Source organism: Phoca vitulina, unplaced genomic scaffold (assembly GCF_004348235.1).
Source record: "Phoca vitulina isolate PV1807 unplaced genomic scaffold, GSC_HSeal_1.0 scaffold88, whole genome shotgun sequence".
In the NCBI taxonomy this organism is placed as follows: domain Eukaryota; kingdom Metazoa; phylum Chordata; class Mammalia; order Carnivora; family Phocidae; genus Phoca; species Phoca vitulina.
This window is the reverse complement of record NW_022589791.1, coordinates 1,939,344-1,955,935: the sequence shown is the minus strand read 5'-3', so window position 1 is coordinate 1,955,935 and position 16,592 is coordinate 1,939,344. Positions and strand designations below refer to the sequence as shown.

The window sequence follows — 16,592 nt, the reverse complement described above, 5'->3', positions numbered from 1 at the left end:
CACCCTCTTCCTAACTCCCCTCAATTCGGGTCGAATAAAGCAAACACCCGGAACTATAGAGCAAGGTGGTGTGCCAAAGGAGACACACACCAAGAGGAAAGAGGAAGGAGAGTTCACAAGTGCACGAAGCAAACAGGCTCTTTTATGAAGCTGATGAATTTAAAAGTGCTTCTGGGGGCACCTTTTCCTTCTCCCTCCACTACCCCTCCCACTCCTGGGAGCACACGCTCTCTCTCTCTAATAAAATCTTTAAACAAAAGTGCTTCTGCTTTTCATTATAATTCATTTTTAATGTTTCTATTAGCAAAGCTGTTACAATCTTAAACAAGCACATATTTCAAAGTATACATTTTTAACACATTTCATTAGTTAAACCTACATACCAAATAATGTCAAATTATTTAGTGAGACTGGAGCACTGTCTTTTATTTATTTATTTTAAAAGATTTTATTTATGTGAGAGAGAAAATGAGTTGGGGAGAGGGGCAGAGGGAGAAGCAGACTCCCTGCTGAGCAGAGAGCCCAATGCAGGGCTTGATCCCAGGACCCTGAGATTAAGACCTGAGCCAAAGTCAGACGCTTAACCGACTGAACTACCCAGGAGCCTCTGGAGTACTGTCTTTTAAAATCTTTTCGGAACGCCTCTATATTTCAGAAATCTAAGAGCCAACTAAAAGTTTCCAACTCCTCTACTTTCAAAGAAAAAGCTGTGTTTCCTATTTGCATAATAATTAACTAGTAACACTGTTGCTGATAGTGATCAACATTTGACACTTATTACATGCCAAGCACCATCCTAAGTGTCATGTGTATTAAATCAGTTGGCCCCTCCAGTGCTCCATGAGATAGGTGTTATAGCACTATCCCAATCTCATGACTAGAAAAATGTCAGCACAGAGAAGACAAATAAATTTTGTCATACAACTGGTATGTAAAAGAATTACTCTTCTGCAATTTGGCTCTAGAGCACAAGCTTTAACCATCACAATACATTATTATGCACCTTGATTGTTTTGCAAAGTCTTTTTACCTACCTTAGGAATAACCCAGCGCAATTTAAGTGTCCCTGCCAGGAATTTAATACGTATTAGTCTTAGTAGAGGAATGATCCATTTCATTTTGATGTAGTTTGCATTCCTTAGCCAGTTTTAATTCAGTAAGTATATACTGAGCATATTAAGTTATGCCAGGCACTATGTGGGATAAGACAATGAAGAGAGACGGCTTCTGCCCTGCCCTAGCTTATGATATAGTGGGAGGAATATATCAGCCACTAACTAAACATAACACAGAAGGACTGTGGAGAGAGAAAGAAACATGAGCAAGATACTGTGAGAGTTTACAAGGAACTGTGTGACTTTGGTTTGAGGATATACGTAAAGGGAGAGAGAAAAAATAACTTAAAACAGAATTAAGATAGCAAATGTCAGGAACTAAAATGCCACTAATTAACATATGAAACATATATAAGAACTTTTATAAAAACTTACAAAGAATATTTGCAAAGAATGAAAAAAGTTTTGTTTTCAAAATAGCAGGTTGAAGGGCCACCTGGACATCCACGTAGACAGGATTACTAGTTTGAAATACATAAGACAGAGTCATAAAAATCTACATTTTATAAACACACAGAAGCCTTTCCAAAGTTTTAATTAAATTAAAGCATCCTTTATATTGTTTGGCAGGATGGCAGAGATATTGGTTAACTTTACCGGTTAGACATGCATATTGTAAGTACTAAATGGAATATATAATTTCCAAACTATAAAAGGAAAAAGTGGAATGAGGCAGGAATAAAGCAGTAATCCACAGGAATAAAAGGTACAGCAGAGAGAATATAGTCAGTGGTACTGTAACAACATTGTATAGTGCCAGATGCTACAAGACAGACACCTGTGGTGAGGACAGCATAACATATAAACTTTTCAAATACTGCACACCTGAAACTAATGTAACAATATGTCAACTATACTTCAGTTTTGCTTTTTTTTTAAAGCAGCAATCCAGTAAGAGTAAGGGAAAGGGAATGAAAAGCAAAGAAAAAGTACAGAAAAAAACATAAATAAAAAATAAGATAGTAGAAATGAATCCAAAACTCATCAGTAATAATGAACAAATACATTGACTTCAAAGACTCAAAGCTCAGAATTAAAGCACAAAATTCAGTGATCTGCTATTCCTCAGAGAGACACCCAAAGTATAACAGCATATTTAAGGTCAAAATGAAGATACAGACGAAGATACGTGAAGCAAATAACCTGTGGTTATCTTAACAGACAAAAAAGAATTTAAGGAAAAAGCATATATAGAGATAAAGGACATAATTTAATGATAAATGAACAGTAAGAAGACATAATAATCATATACCTTTATACCCACATGTAGCTAACATAGCCTTTGAATAAAAGAGATCAAAAGAATTCCTAGGAAAACTTAACAAGACCAAAAATCATGAGATTTCAAAATATTTCAATGACCAGATCACACAGATTAAAAAATTAGTTAAGATACAGACAATTTGAATAACACAATAAATAACCTTGGCCTAAGGGAAAAACTTCAGAACTCTTGGAAAAAATTATTCATTTTACTGCGTATGTGTAGAATATTTACAAAAAATGATCGTATATTTTATCAATACAAAGAAAGACTTTATAATTCCAAAGAATCAATATCAAATAGATCATTCTTTAGCCACAATGTTTATTAAAGTTTAGAAACCAACAGTTATAATTTTATTAAGTCCAAAAATTACTTTTAAAATATCTTAACTTTAGTGATCTTAAGAAATATAATTACCTTGTTGGTGCTGAGTTTTCCAATTTCATCTAGATCCAAAAACATGTCCAAATCACATCCTAATTTCCCAAAACTGTTCACTGAGGAGCCAAAGGGTCTCACTGTACAGTCCTGAAAATATGCAGCTGCTAGGTCTTCAATAAGAGAACAGGTGAGATATCGGAGCTTAATGTCCTCCTCTGTTAACTGGAACTCCTTCAGGAGAGTGTTCAGCTGATCATCCATCTAGCTGGCCAGAACAAAACCAACAAAATACAGAAAATGTACAGGTCATATAAAATAACTGTCATTTTACTTTCAGAGATCTGATGGCTTTGGAGACCTACCATAAAAACATATCCCTTTTCCTTCAACCATAAAAGTTGATTAAATTTTTTTAGGGGCGCCTGGGTGGCTCAGTTGGTTAAGCTACTGCCTTCGGCTCAGGTCACGATCCCAGGGTCCTGGGATCGAGCCCCGCATCGGGTTCCCTGATCAGCCGATAGCCTGCTTCTCCCTCTCCTTCTGCCTGCCTCTCTGCCTACTTGTACTCTCTCTCTATCTCTCTGTCAAATAAATAAATAAAATCTTTAAAAAAAAAGAAAAGATTTTTTTAAATATCCCTCTAAAAAGAACTGAGGAATGATAACACTGGCAAAATCAAAGTTGGCCAGAACTAAAATCACTACTTTACAATTAAAGTATTGTTTTAGGAAAATGAAAATAGTATGCTCCAGAAAGAGATCAAAACAACCACAAAGCTAGACATTTTTTTTATCACATTTTAAATGAAGTTGGGGGGAAGGAAGAAGCAATGTTAAAGACAAGAAACACTAGAAATAAGCAATGCTTTAGGTAATGAAGGCCCAAGATCCCTCAACTCCTCAGAACAATAATCCTGTATCTTCACCAAAAAACTGGTGTTAAAGGCATCACATTTTGAAACTGTGCAAGTATTTAAAATAAAAATCATAGCCTCAAATGCCCTTATTTGGAAATAATATTGAAATTAACTGAACTAAGCATTCAACTCAAGAAAAATAAGTAAAAGAAAAGAAGGAAATGTAGAAGGTTAGAAAATCAAACCAAAAAATACCATTTTGATAAAAATCATGAACTGATTCTTTGAAAGGACTACTAAACTAGCTAAACCTTTGACAAGCCTTTGTAAGAAAAACTAAAACTAATATAAACAATGTTAGGGCAGCAAAATAGATTAAATCAGAAATGAGATTTTTTTTTTTGAGATATTTTTAAATTTACAGAAAAATGCCAGGTACAACTATATGTCATTACGTTGACTGGAGAAAGAAAACCTGAACAGTCCAAAGGCTGAAAACTCTAGAAGAAGGTGGTTACTTGGGAGGAGTATAATGGGGCTGTGGGGGCGGGCATCGGGGAAGGATTACTTTCACTTTTCACTCAACATATTCTGTAGTCTATTTTATGATAAGAACCTATAATATACAGGGGCGCCTGGGTGGCTCAGTTGGTTGGGCAACTGCCTTCGGCTCAGGTCATGATCCTGGAGTCCCGGGATCGAGTCCCGCATCCGGCTCCCTGCTCGGCGGGGAGTCTGCTTCTCCCTCTGACCCTCCTCCCTCTCATGCTCTCTGTCTCTCATTCTCTATCAAATAAATAAATAAAATCTAAAAAAAAAAAAAAAAAAAAAAAAAAGAACCTATAATATACAAACTAATGTCATATATACACACACATATTTTTAGAAATTGGGGAAGTATACCTAAAAACTTACACTTTCTGCATAACAAAGTAATTCAGAAAGCTTCTTGTTTGAAGGAGGGGAATGATTACTGCTTTGTATACAGGACTGTTCTGAAGTCTGGCTTGATGGATTCTTCATCTTTAAATTGAAGAAACGTGACTTGAATGGAATTGCAGCCTCTGTCTCCATACTCGGAGTTCGAGTTACATTCTGTAGTGAAGTGACACTTTCCTTTTGTGAAAACTCTACAACTGCATAAAGACCCTATGCCAAAATCATAAGGAAAAGCAGAAGACATCTCAGAAGGATATATTTTACATATTTACATAGTGTTTCAGTTCAAATTTCCAAACGATTATCATAATACTAAAAAAGATTCATTACAAATGAAACACTTCTAACACAAGCACTGGTTTTAATCATTATAAGCAGACTAAGAAAAGGAACACCATAAAGTGATACTAGTCAACAGAAGCTGAAAACAATGATGAAATAGAAAATCATAAGGCAAAACAAAAATCCCCTCCCCCCAGCCTTTATCCCTAAGATAACAGACTAAAGTATTCAAATAATGGAATCAGTCAGTTATACGTTACTTATAATTCTGTAGTAATGCCATAAGGATGTCTATTCTCATACAAAAAAAAAATCATTAAAGAAATTTAAAGAAAGATGTAAGATATCAAAAGAGAATCTAACTTTACCATATTGCAAGTAACAAATGGGACCTTTACCTTTCAAAAGCATGAATGTCAGACTGTTTTCAAATACTTACAAAGCTCTCATAGAAGAAATGACTATTAATAGGTCCATGCTGGGATAAATATTTCAGAAACTTTTTTTCACTGATTTTATTTGGGCAATGTATTAGAACAGTTCGCTGTGCCTGTTCTCGTCTTTCTTTCTGCACCTCAGAGAATTTCTTTTTGGGAGTCCTGTCTTCAGAGCCTGTGAATGAGACAAAAACGTTTGCAGCACAAACACACACACACACACACCGATATAAAATTTAAAGCATATTTCAATAAGGTATATAAAGATTTTATAGCTGACTAAATGAATCCAAATCTCATCTTCTTCTTTACCTATGTAAGAATGAAGCTATACTACTTTTGATTTTCATTTTACCATTCTCTTGTAATTATCATTAATACTGTCCACTTTCCCAGTTTTGATTTACTGTATTCAATGCATAGCACTGAAAAGAGAGAGATCCACAAAATTATAAAAGCAAAATCAGGAATGTAAAATCACTCGTGTAACACCTCCCCAAATAAATACGCACATACAAAATCTGTATAAGCTGTAACATTCCAAAGCCTAAAAGAAATTATTATAAGCCTGAGTGTAACGAGAATGAGTTTAGAACTTTAATGTATTAAAGTAAGTTATTATAGTTTTTCTTTGTCGTGGGCTTTGATCTGGCTGAAACAATTAACAATGAGTTACCAACTACCGTGCTGTGTATCACAGGGAAATCAAAGAATTTAAAATCGAGTTGCTGCCCATAAAAGTTCATGATAATTTTACTAATGAAATACATGATTATTTCTTTTTTCATAAAAAACCACTCCAGGGGGTGCCTGGGTGGCTCAGTCGGTTAAGCGACTGCCTTTGGCTCAGGTCATGATCCCAGGGTCCTGGGATCAAGTCCCGCATCGGGCTGTCTGCTCAGCAGAGAGTCTGCTTCTCCCTCTCACTCTCCCTCTGTGCTTGCCCTCCCTACCTCTCTCTCTCTGTCTCTCAAATAAATAAAATCTTTGGGGAAAAAAAAAAAACAACAAACACTCCAGGGGTTGGGGGTTTTACAATCACAGGCAATGAAGACAAGAGCTGTGAAAGTCAAGAATTAGATATTAATAAATCAATTGACCACAAAGGAAAGATCAACAACTAAGTATAAAGCCAAACAATGAGTTTTAGCAACTCATTTTTCCTCCAATATATTTAACTTCTAGTTGGGTGGCTTAAAAGTGTTTCCAGAAGTCTGGAATGGTAGTTTCTAGAGATTATAAACCACCAAGTCTGATATCAATACTCTAAAGAAATTCCAAAGAGAATAAATAGTACAGAAAATAGAATCGGTATGTGGAAATTGGCAGATGCTTTTAGACTCCTCTTCTTTCAAAAGGTTATAAAACTGATGGATCAAGGAATACTACAAACTACAAAACTACAAACACACTTAATTTATCTTAATTTCAGCAAACTCCAATACATCCTCACAGACCAGACAGACAAATGTGCGTTAAGGCCAGTAAGGGCTTGCGGAACCCTAAACTGTGTTCATTAGTACAGACCCAGAGGCAGTCTCTAATGGCACACCACAGAACTCTTGGCCCTGACACAGTCCCCATATCCAACAATTGATCAAACAGGTACTGAGTACCTTTCCTGCATTTACTATACTAGATACTGAAAACACATCTCTTAAATAGGGGTCCACATCTCCATTCTGAATGCCAACTCTTTAACATCCATCTCTTATTTCAAGGCCTGATTCCTCAACTGGTCTCATTCACACTAGTCTTTTCCTTCTCAAGCAATTCTTTGCTGCCAAAGTGACCTTTATAAACTAATCTTTTTAAAAAGTCTTATTTTTTGACCTCCTTGCTTCAAAGCCTTCAGTAGCTTCCCTACCGCATTCAAGATCAAGTCTAAACCTGACAGCGTGGGTATGTATAGTTACCGGCATTTTGTCCCACTGCTCCTCTTCAATGTCAATTTCTACCATTTCCTCCTTTTGCACTGTTCACTTAAGGTATTCCATACACAATACTACCACATACTGTGAACTTTTAAAATCTTCCTGTCTCTGAACGGAATGCCCGCTTTCTTATTTTCTGCCTCAAAAACTCCCATTCACCCTCCCAGAGGTATGTGAAGACTTTTGACTTTCCAGGACAGACTCTCCTCTACCTCTATTACCTTACTTCAACATCTGTGAAAGAAGGTAATTCATGGTATTGTATTTATTTAACAATATGGACAAATATGTCTTCCATATTGAGGACAGAGACTATTATTATTCACTTTGATCTCAGTCTATTGACAGTCCTCCCAATTTGTTCCTATTTTTTTTTTTTTTTTGGACACAGGCTCTGCCTAGACCACCTCACCCACTTTTCCCTTTGTAATTACTACCTATATTTTCTCGTCTCTAGTTTTCACTGAGTCTAGACTGATGTCCAAGTGCTTACTGTAAAAGTAAAGCCAAATTGTTAAATTTTATAAAGTAAAAGTATAAATCCTTCCCTAGTTCTCTGCCCCTAATAACACCCAACTATTAAGTTTGGTATTTATGTTTCCAGATATTTTTAAGGCATATATAAACATACACATTTGTATTTCTCCACAAAGAACCATTTTTTACATAATTAAAAATTACTGAAATCATACTATACATTCTGTTTTATAATATGCTTCTAAAGACTTAATACATTGGTGATATCTCTGTTTGTATATGTTTACCTCATTATTTAAGCAACTGTGTAAGTATTCTTGTTAATTCATCATAGGTTAGTCAATCCTCTACTGATAAATATTTGGGTGGTTTTCCTTTCTTCACTATTACAACAATACTGCAGTATCATCTGCATACAATGTCTTTGCACCTTTTTGCAAGTATATCCCTGCAGGTGATCACTAGGGAGGAGAGACTGAATTTAAGATTGATAGAGAAATCTGATAAAAGATGAAGAAATGTGCTTGAGAAGATAGGAGAGGTAGAATCCAAAGTATTAATAGTTCTGGCCTTGAACAACAGTAGGTAAAAATGATGAGGACAAGACAAAGTTGTGAAGGAGGGGACAAAGAATTCAGGTAGTTTATTATCTCACAAAAAGCTTATCAAATCTACCAATGACACAAAGTTGAGAGTAAAAAGTAGTGAGTGCTAGTATTTTATGACCAACGCAATTTATGGCATTGATGACATAATCTGGTAAGCATAAACTTAACACAAAAAATAAGACTAAATACTGTCCTGCATCTAAAATTAAAAACAACATAAAGATACAATGACATAACGGGGAAGAAAATTAATCTAGGAGTAGTTGCATATAAGAGGCCTAAAAGTTTAATTTGATCAACGCTCAGAATTAGTCAAAGAAATGTCTTAATTGCTGGGATATGGATAGGGAGAAAATAAACATATATAAAACTCCAAACTTGGGGCTCCTGGGTGGGTCAGTTGTTAAGCGTCTGCCTTCGGCTCAGGTCATGATCCCAGGGTCCTGGGATCAAGCCCCACGTCGGGCTCCCTGCTCAGCGGGAGGCCTGCTTCTCCCTCTCCCACTCCCCCTGCTTGTGTTCCCTCTCTCGATGTGTCTCTCTGTCAAATAAATAAATAAAATCTTTAAAAAACAAAACAAACTCCAAACTTTATTAAAACAAATGTTTTCAAAAATCCAAATTCAAGGGATAACAGAACTTCTTTACTATTTACTGGCAAGGCCACATATGCAGTATATGTTCTACTCTGGACATAATGGATATAAAGGATTTTAAAGAACCAGAGAGGGGCTCCTGGGAGGCTCAGTAGGTTAAGCGTCTGCCTTTGGCTCAGGTCATGATCTCAGGGTCCTGGGATCGAGTCCCGTATTGGGCTCCCTGCTCAACAGGGAACCTGCTTCTTCCTCTCCTGTTCCCCCTGCTTGTGCACTCTCTCTGTCAAATAAATAAAATCTTAAAAAAAAAAAAAAAGAAACAAACAGAGAACATCTGGAGAGGGGCAGTAAAAGGTCTAGAAACTGACAGAGAATTACTGTAAATACAGCCTGGGAAAAAAACTAATGAGAACCCAAATGCTGTCTTCAAATATAACAGTGAGCTGTCTTCAAATATAACAGTGAGCCCTCCATTCGTGCAGCACTTCAGTTTTCCAAGCACCTTCACATATACACTCTATTTAGAATCTCACAATAATTTTTGAGATACAGTGGGTCTATAACTGGTGGAAAAACGGCACAAAATCAAACATCTATAAGCTAAGTAGCCACTTATAGAATTAATCTGTTGTCTGATTGCCTAGCATCTGCCCCCTTATTCGAGTTAGAACACATCCTGCTTGTAGAAAACCGCTATATGAAGTTGTAGGGGGGCGGTCAATACAGTTATCCTACCTGTGACACTGACCCTCACCCCATTAGATAGGCTAAGATTATTAGACTATTTTGGATAGCTCCTCTGGGTCCAAAGGGTGGGGGGGCGGGGTGTGATCAATCAAAAGTTCTTTCTTCAAATTCAGGTAAAAGATGATCTTATTCTTCCTTCTGGCGAAGGCTACAAGCATGTAAACATGAAGCTGCTGTGGCCATGCCTCTGTGTAGAAGAATCTGAGATAAGGGGGCAACCAAACAACAATACCCCACATTGACCATATCTATCCACCTTAACGCATCTAGCTCTCTCTGACGTTTGGTTACATGGGTTGGTATATCCTCCCCCCTCTACTTAAGCTAATTCAAGTTAGCTTCTGTCACCTGTACCCCAAAGAGTGCTGAATAATACACTGCATATTCTTACTCTTAAAATTGGGGGTCTTTTCCACTACCCAAATGAAAGCTATGTCAAAGCTAAGCTTACTTAGCTCATTACAAACATTTTCCAACCATTAGAGCCTGACCAAAAAATGGATTTGGTTGATTTATGAAATACTGTATTCCTTGTTACTAGAAAATATTACTAGAAATGTTTTCCAACAAGTTCTCATACTAAATGGAAACCTCAACTGGAAATTTCTCAAGTTTCTTCCAATTATAATATGTTGTGCTTCTGAGTATAAAGTGCAGGTACCTTCTTCTCTTTTAAAAAATGGAAAATAAATTCAGATGAAGATCTTGTTAGGCACCCCAAAAGTCCCTGAATATTTAGCCAATTATGATACAAAATGAAGCACATTTCCTAAGAAAAACAACAAAGCTGTATGAACGAAGAGTATAGTCTTGGAATCAGGTTTTTTCCTTATCTTTGCTACTTCATAGATGGGTAAGTTTCAACTCGCCACTTGGACTAGCCTTTTTCCTCATCTATAAACTGCAGTAATAACTCCTTCCGTACCAACTTTACAGTTTTATTTCTCAAAGAGCTTAAGAAAAAACTCCCAAATCTAAACCACTATACGGATGTCAAATTACAATAGCTTCTTTGACAGAATCCTTACTTAAATTTTCAGTTACTTGAGTATTTTTAATAGAAGCAGTTTCTACCAAATACAATCCAATCAGTATGTCAGTGAAATGTCATATTAAGTAACAATTCTCACTCCCTGTCAATATGAACCTTTATTTATACAGTCTGATGAGAAGAGCAATCCCACCATTTATTTTAAGGGAAAACATTTTACTTGATTAGCCTACTACAAAAATATTCCCAGAAATAATTTCATCTCTTAAAACTATAGCCCCAAGAAATGGCAGAAATCAACATATTGCTTAATAATTTGATTCGAGGTCTAAATGAACTCAGCTATGTAACCTTGCACAAGTTACTTAGCTCTTTGAGCCTCTCTGTACACCTGTTAAGTGGAGACAGATGATACAGTCTTTGCTAGATTGTTTTAAAAATTGTAAATAAGATACATGCAGTTTTGGGTCACACGAGGGGTTCACTAATAGTGGGCTTCTCAATACACAAAGAAGCATATAAATTTAGAACGTTTACGGGGCAGCAGCCTGTTCCGGTGAATGCAAATCTGTTACCTGGTTACCAAAATGGCCAAAAGAATAAAGCAAACGGCAGTAATGTCCACAGGCAGAATACTACATTTGGGAGCCGCGAATATTGTTATTCATTAATGCTTCACTACTCGTCCTCCATCAACAACTTATAAAATCAGATACATTTGTAAATTCAGCAACTGACCGATGTGTGGCATCACTGTTTTCATTGGGAACGTTGTTCTGCCAAATTATAAAATATTAGCAAGCCGTTCTCTTAGCCTGAACTTCACAAATATTTAAATACTTTCATTACTGTACACAGGCGTCCTCAAAGAAACATCACCCACCCCACTACCACCACGAGCAAGGAGCGGCCCTGCGTTCCCCTGATGAGATTAGAGGAGGACGGGACACGGCCTCACCCTATTGCCAAAGGCTCCACGCACAAGCCACGCGCTCGCCCACGATCCCAGTCTCTCTCCCTTTCCCTCGCCCGCGGTGGGTCGCCGATACAGAGCAAACCGAGAACACTGCGCCATCACCTGTCTCCACGTTCCTCGAGGACTGCTCGTCTCTCTTAACGTCTGCTGCCACAGTTCCTGAGCAACTGAGAAGCCTGTGAGTAGGACGCAGGACTTGACTTCTCTGAGCACATAGGGGTAAACAGGCCAACATCCACACGCCGCGAGCCGCCATTGTCAAAGTAACACGAGCGGGAAGACGAAAGGGCACAGGCTCCCGCGCATGCGCGCTGGAGCGAAAGGAATGGGAAGCCTAGAGGGTCAAACTAGGCGAAAGCTGCCGACTAAAGATGCCTTTGCTTTTGGACCTGTTTCCTTTCCGCTCTCCCACAGTTCTCTAAAAGACCCCTCCCCAATAGAACGAGCCCACCACCTGCTCTTTAAAATAGTCCTGAAAATAGAACCAGAGAGCGAGGTCATGAGGAAGGAGCACTGACTTGGGAATCTATACTTAGCGTATAATAAATGCCAACACTTTTTCTTTAACAGACACTGTTGTGAGTGCTCTACTTGTATTGACTCTTAACCCTTAATCCTCGCGGAGCAGGGACCCTGATGCGGACCTCAATCCCAGAACCCTGGGCTCATGACCTAAACCGAAGGCAGAGGCTTAATGACTGAGCCACCCAGGCGCCCCAGTACTTCATTCTTTCCTGTGACCAAAAATAACATTCCATTACATGTGTTAAAAGATAAATTGAGGCATATTAAAATTTTTAAGAGATTATTTGAGGAAAAAAACAATTCAAATCAGGCAACATCCGATCTAGCAGATAGAAAGGACTCTTAAAGCCTGGAGACTTGAAAATAAAAACAAAAGACTTTTATAGGCAGAGGAGAGCAGGAACAAGGAAGTGAAACTAAGCAAAAAGCCTGTTGGTTATTGCAAAGTTACTTTCCTTTAGGAGATGTCCCAGTCCTATCAGGCAAATTAATTAGCTAGTGCTGATCCGGTGATTCCTGACTGACTGGATTAAGATTCCATTTCTGGGAGAGTTGAAACAAATGAAGTCTTGGTTTGGTTACATGGGGTTTAAACAAGTGACTGTTTGGGGCCTGTTGTCTTATTTTTAACAATGGATATGCTGCATATGGTTATCCATTTCTGCTGTTTCTACCTTTTGGCTATTATAAATAATGCTACTATGAACATTCATGTATCAGTTTTTGTGTGAACATATGCTTTCACTTCTCTTGGGCATATACCTATGAGTGGAAGTGCTGGGCCATATGGTAACTCTATGTTTAATCTTTGGAGGAAATGTCAGCCTCTTTTCCAAAACAGCTGCACCATTTTCATTCCCACTAGTAGTGTAAGAAGTTTCCAGTTTCTGCACATTCTTGCCAATATTTGTTATTTTCTGTTTTTTTTTTTAAGATTTTATTTATTTATTAGAGAGAGAGAGAGACAGCATGAGAGGGGGGAGGGTCAGAGGGAGAAGCAGACTGCCTGCCGAGCAGGGAGCCCGATGCGGGACTCGATCCCGGGACTCCAGGATCATGACCTGAGCCGAAGGCAGTCGCTTAACCAACTGAGCCACCCAGGCGCTCCTTCTGTGTTTTTTTTTAATAGCCACACTGATGGGTATGAGTAGTATCTCACTTTTGATTTGCATTTGATGAATGATGAGCTCTTTTCATGTGATTATTGGTCATTTGTGTATTTGAAGAAATATCCATTCGGATCCTTTGCCCATTTTTAATTGGATTTTTACTACTGTTTAAGAGTTCTTTATATATTCTGGATATAAGTCCTTATCAGATATATTATCTGCAAACAGTTGATCCTATTCTGTGGGTTGAACTTCACTTTTTTGATGGTGTCCTTTAAAACATACAAGTTAATTTTTATGAAATCTAATTTCTTTATTTTTTTCTTTTGTTGCTTGTGTTTTAGTGTCATATCTAAGAAACATTGCCTAACCTGAGGTTGTGAAGATTTACCCCTATGTTTGCTTCTAAGATGTTAATATTTTTAGTTCTTACATTTAGGTCTTTGATCAATTTTGAGTAAATTTTTATATATGGTATGAGGTAGGCATCCAATTTCATGGTTTTGCTTGTGGATATTCAAATTGTCCCAGTACTATTTGTTTAAAAAACTCTACTTTGCCCATTAAATGGTATTGGCATATTTGTTTAAGTCAGTTGATCATAGATATCTGGGCTTATTTCTGGATTCTAAATTCTATTTCATTGATCTATATGTTTATCCTTACACCAGTACCACACTACCTTGATCAATGTAGCTTTGTAGTAAGTTTTAAAATCAGAAAGTATGAGTTTTCCAAACTTGTTCTTCTTTTCCAAGATTGTTTTGGCTATATCAGGTCCCTAGATTTCCATATGAATTTATGATCAGCTTCTCAGTTGCTGCCCAAAAGGCAGCTGAGATTTTGATAGGAATTGTGTTGAATCTGTAGATCAATTTCAGGAGTATTGTCATCTTAACAACATTAAATCTAAAACATGAACATGGAAGGCCCTTCTATTTATTTAGTTCTCCTTTAATTTCTTTCAACAATGTTTTCCAGTTTTCAGTGTATGAATCTTATATTTATTAAATTTATTTCTAAGTATTTTATTCTTTATGATGCTACTATAAATGAAATTGTTTTCTTAATTTTGTTTATGGATTATTAATTGCAAGTAGATAGAACATTCAATAGAATGTTCATTGCAATAGAAACACAATTGATTTTTGTATGTTAATAGTGTATCCAGTAACCTTGATAACTCAGTTTTAGTTCTAATAGTTTTTTGGTAGCTGCATTAGATTTTTCTATATATAACTTCATGCCATCTGCAAAGAGATAGTTTAACTTCTTCCTTTACAGTTTGGAAGCTTTTATTTCATTTACTTACCTAATAACTCTGGCTAGAACCTCCAGTACAATGTTGAATAGAGGTGGTAAGAATGCACATCCTGTATTGTTCCTGTTCTTAGTGGAAAAGCATCCTTATAGTTTATGTTATTAGTTGTGGGTGTTTTGTAGATCCTTTTACCAGGTTGAGGAAGTTCCCTTCCCTTACTGTTTGTTAAGCATTTTTATCAATGAAAGTGTGTTGGATTATTTTTTTGTTTTGTTTTGTTTTTTTCCTGCATCTATCAAGATGATCTTATGCTTTTGTCTTGCATTCTTTTAATATGGTATATTACATTAATTAATCTTCAGGTGTTAAACCAATCTTGCATTCCTGCAATAATCCCACTGGTCATGGTGTATAATCCTTTTTACATGTTGCTGCATTCAGTTTACCTATATTTTTGCTCTAATCTCTTAACTGGTTTGCCTCTTTCTACTGTACTCCATATAGTCTGTTCTCAGCCCTCTGGCTACAGTGTTGTGATTATGTCATTCTTTTCAAAATGCTCCAGGGACTTCTTTCCCACTCCAGAGTAAAAGCTAAAATCTTACAAGATCTGATATAAATGAGCGTCCCAATTCTTCTAGATCACATTTTCTGGCACTCTGTGCCTCATCTACTCTACTCTTCCTATACTAGTCTCCTTGATATTTCTCAGAAATCCAAGAAAATTTGCACCTCAGGGCATTAGCACTTGCTGTATTCTCTTCCTTGGTTGTTTTTCTCCCATATGGCTTATTCCCTTACTTCCTTCAGGTCTCTGTTCAAATGTTGCCTCACTAGAGAAGCATTTTTTTTATCACTTTATAAAATAACAATGCTTTTGGGTAAAAACTTGCATGGCAAGTATGGCATAGTATTCCCCATTCTCCTTACCTGCTCTTTCTTGATAGCATATTTTACCATCTGACATTATATATATGTTTCTATGCTTACTTTGCTTACTATCTGTCTTTCCTCAAGTACAGCATAAGCCCAAGTAAGTATATTTATTGGACAGGTATTATTGATTTATTACTATGGGCAATGTTCTAAGTGCTGGAGATAAAATGAAAAAAAAATCCAGATAAAATCCCTGCCCTATGGAGCTTATCTTTTAGTAGGGAGAGACATTCAATAAACAAATATAATTAAAATATGGAGTATGTCAGTAGTGATGAGTACATAGAGAAAGATTTTGCAAGAAATATGGAGGTCACTAATATTCTTGGTAAAAGCAGTTTTAATGGAAGATGGATATGAAAATGCAATTGGAATTGGTTCAAGTATGAATGAGAGGAGAAAACTTAAAACAGATGGTACAGAAAATTATTTTAGGGATCTTACTACTAAGGTGAATAGAGAAATGGGGTATGAAGAAATAACATATTTGTACATTGATCCAAACAATCCCAGTAGAGATAGAAAATAGGTATTATGGGAGACAGAAGAGAAAATTGCTGAGCTATGTCCTTTAGTAGTTCTTGAGAGAGGATGTAGTCTAGTTCCCTAGTGAAGGGACTGGACTAGGAATATGGACTATATGGAGATGATGTGGGTAGGTGTTATGTTTGTTAAATGAATGATTCACTGTTGATCATAATAGTAAAGTACTTGCCCCAGGAAATTCCAGCAAGTGGCCTCACATCGTGGGGCTTTCCCTGATCTCCTTTGTAAACTGAGATCATCTTTGTATGTGATATAGTCAACTAGGTTACAGTCCACAATATTAAATATGGGTTCAAGTGCTGACTTGTTCTCATTTTCTGAAGACTGGTGCAACAATTCTTTTACTTGGAAGCATTTTAATGTGATGTATCAAAAACCAACTCAAATTATGTAAGTTTAAAAAACACATTCATGACTTTTACCAACATTTCCACTTCTAGGAATTTACCCTATAGATATACATGCACAAGTGTACAAGGTTATATATACAAGGAGGTTCACTGCAGCATTAATTGTAAAAGCAAAAAAATGGAAATAACTCCAACATCAATCGTTGGTTACATCAACTAGGGTACAGACATACCATGAAACTCTCTTCCTTTATTACAA

At 36.7% G+C, this 16,592-nt stretch overlaps 1 protein-coding gene across 1 annotated transcript in view; it reads right to left on the bottom strand.

Annotated features, from left to right (window-relative positions):
• MTPAP (mitochondrial poly(A) polymerase) overlaps positions 1–11,889 on the bottom strand; it is a 30,349-nt gene extending 18,460 nt beyond the window's left edge. Inside the window, exons 1-4 of the mRNA XM_032395861.1 lie at positions 11,709–11,889; positions 5,280–5,452; positions 4,535–4,768; positions 2,800–3,024 (exon numbers count right to left, since the gene is read on the bottom strand). Coding sequence (XP_032251752.1) covers positions 2,800–3,024; positions 4,535–4,768; positions 5,280–5,452; positions 11,709–11,862 — 786 coding nt within the window. The 5' untranslated portion in view covers positions 11,863–11,889. The remainder of the gene's footprint in view (positions 1–2,799; positions 3,025–4,534; positions 4,769–5,279; positions 5,453–11,708) is intronic.
• Between the last annotated feature and the right edge of the window lie 4,703 nt (positions 11,890–16,592).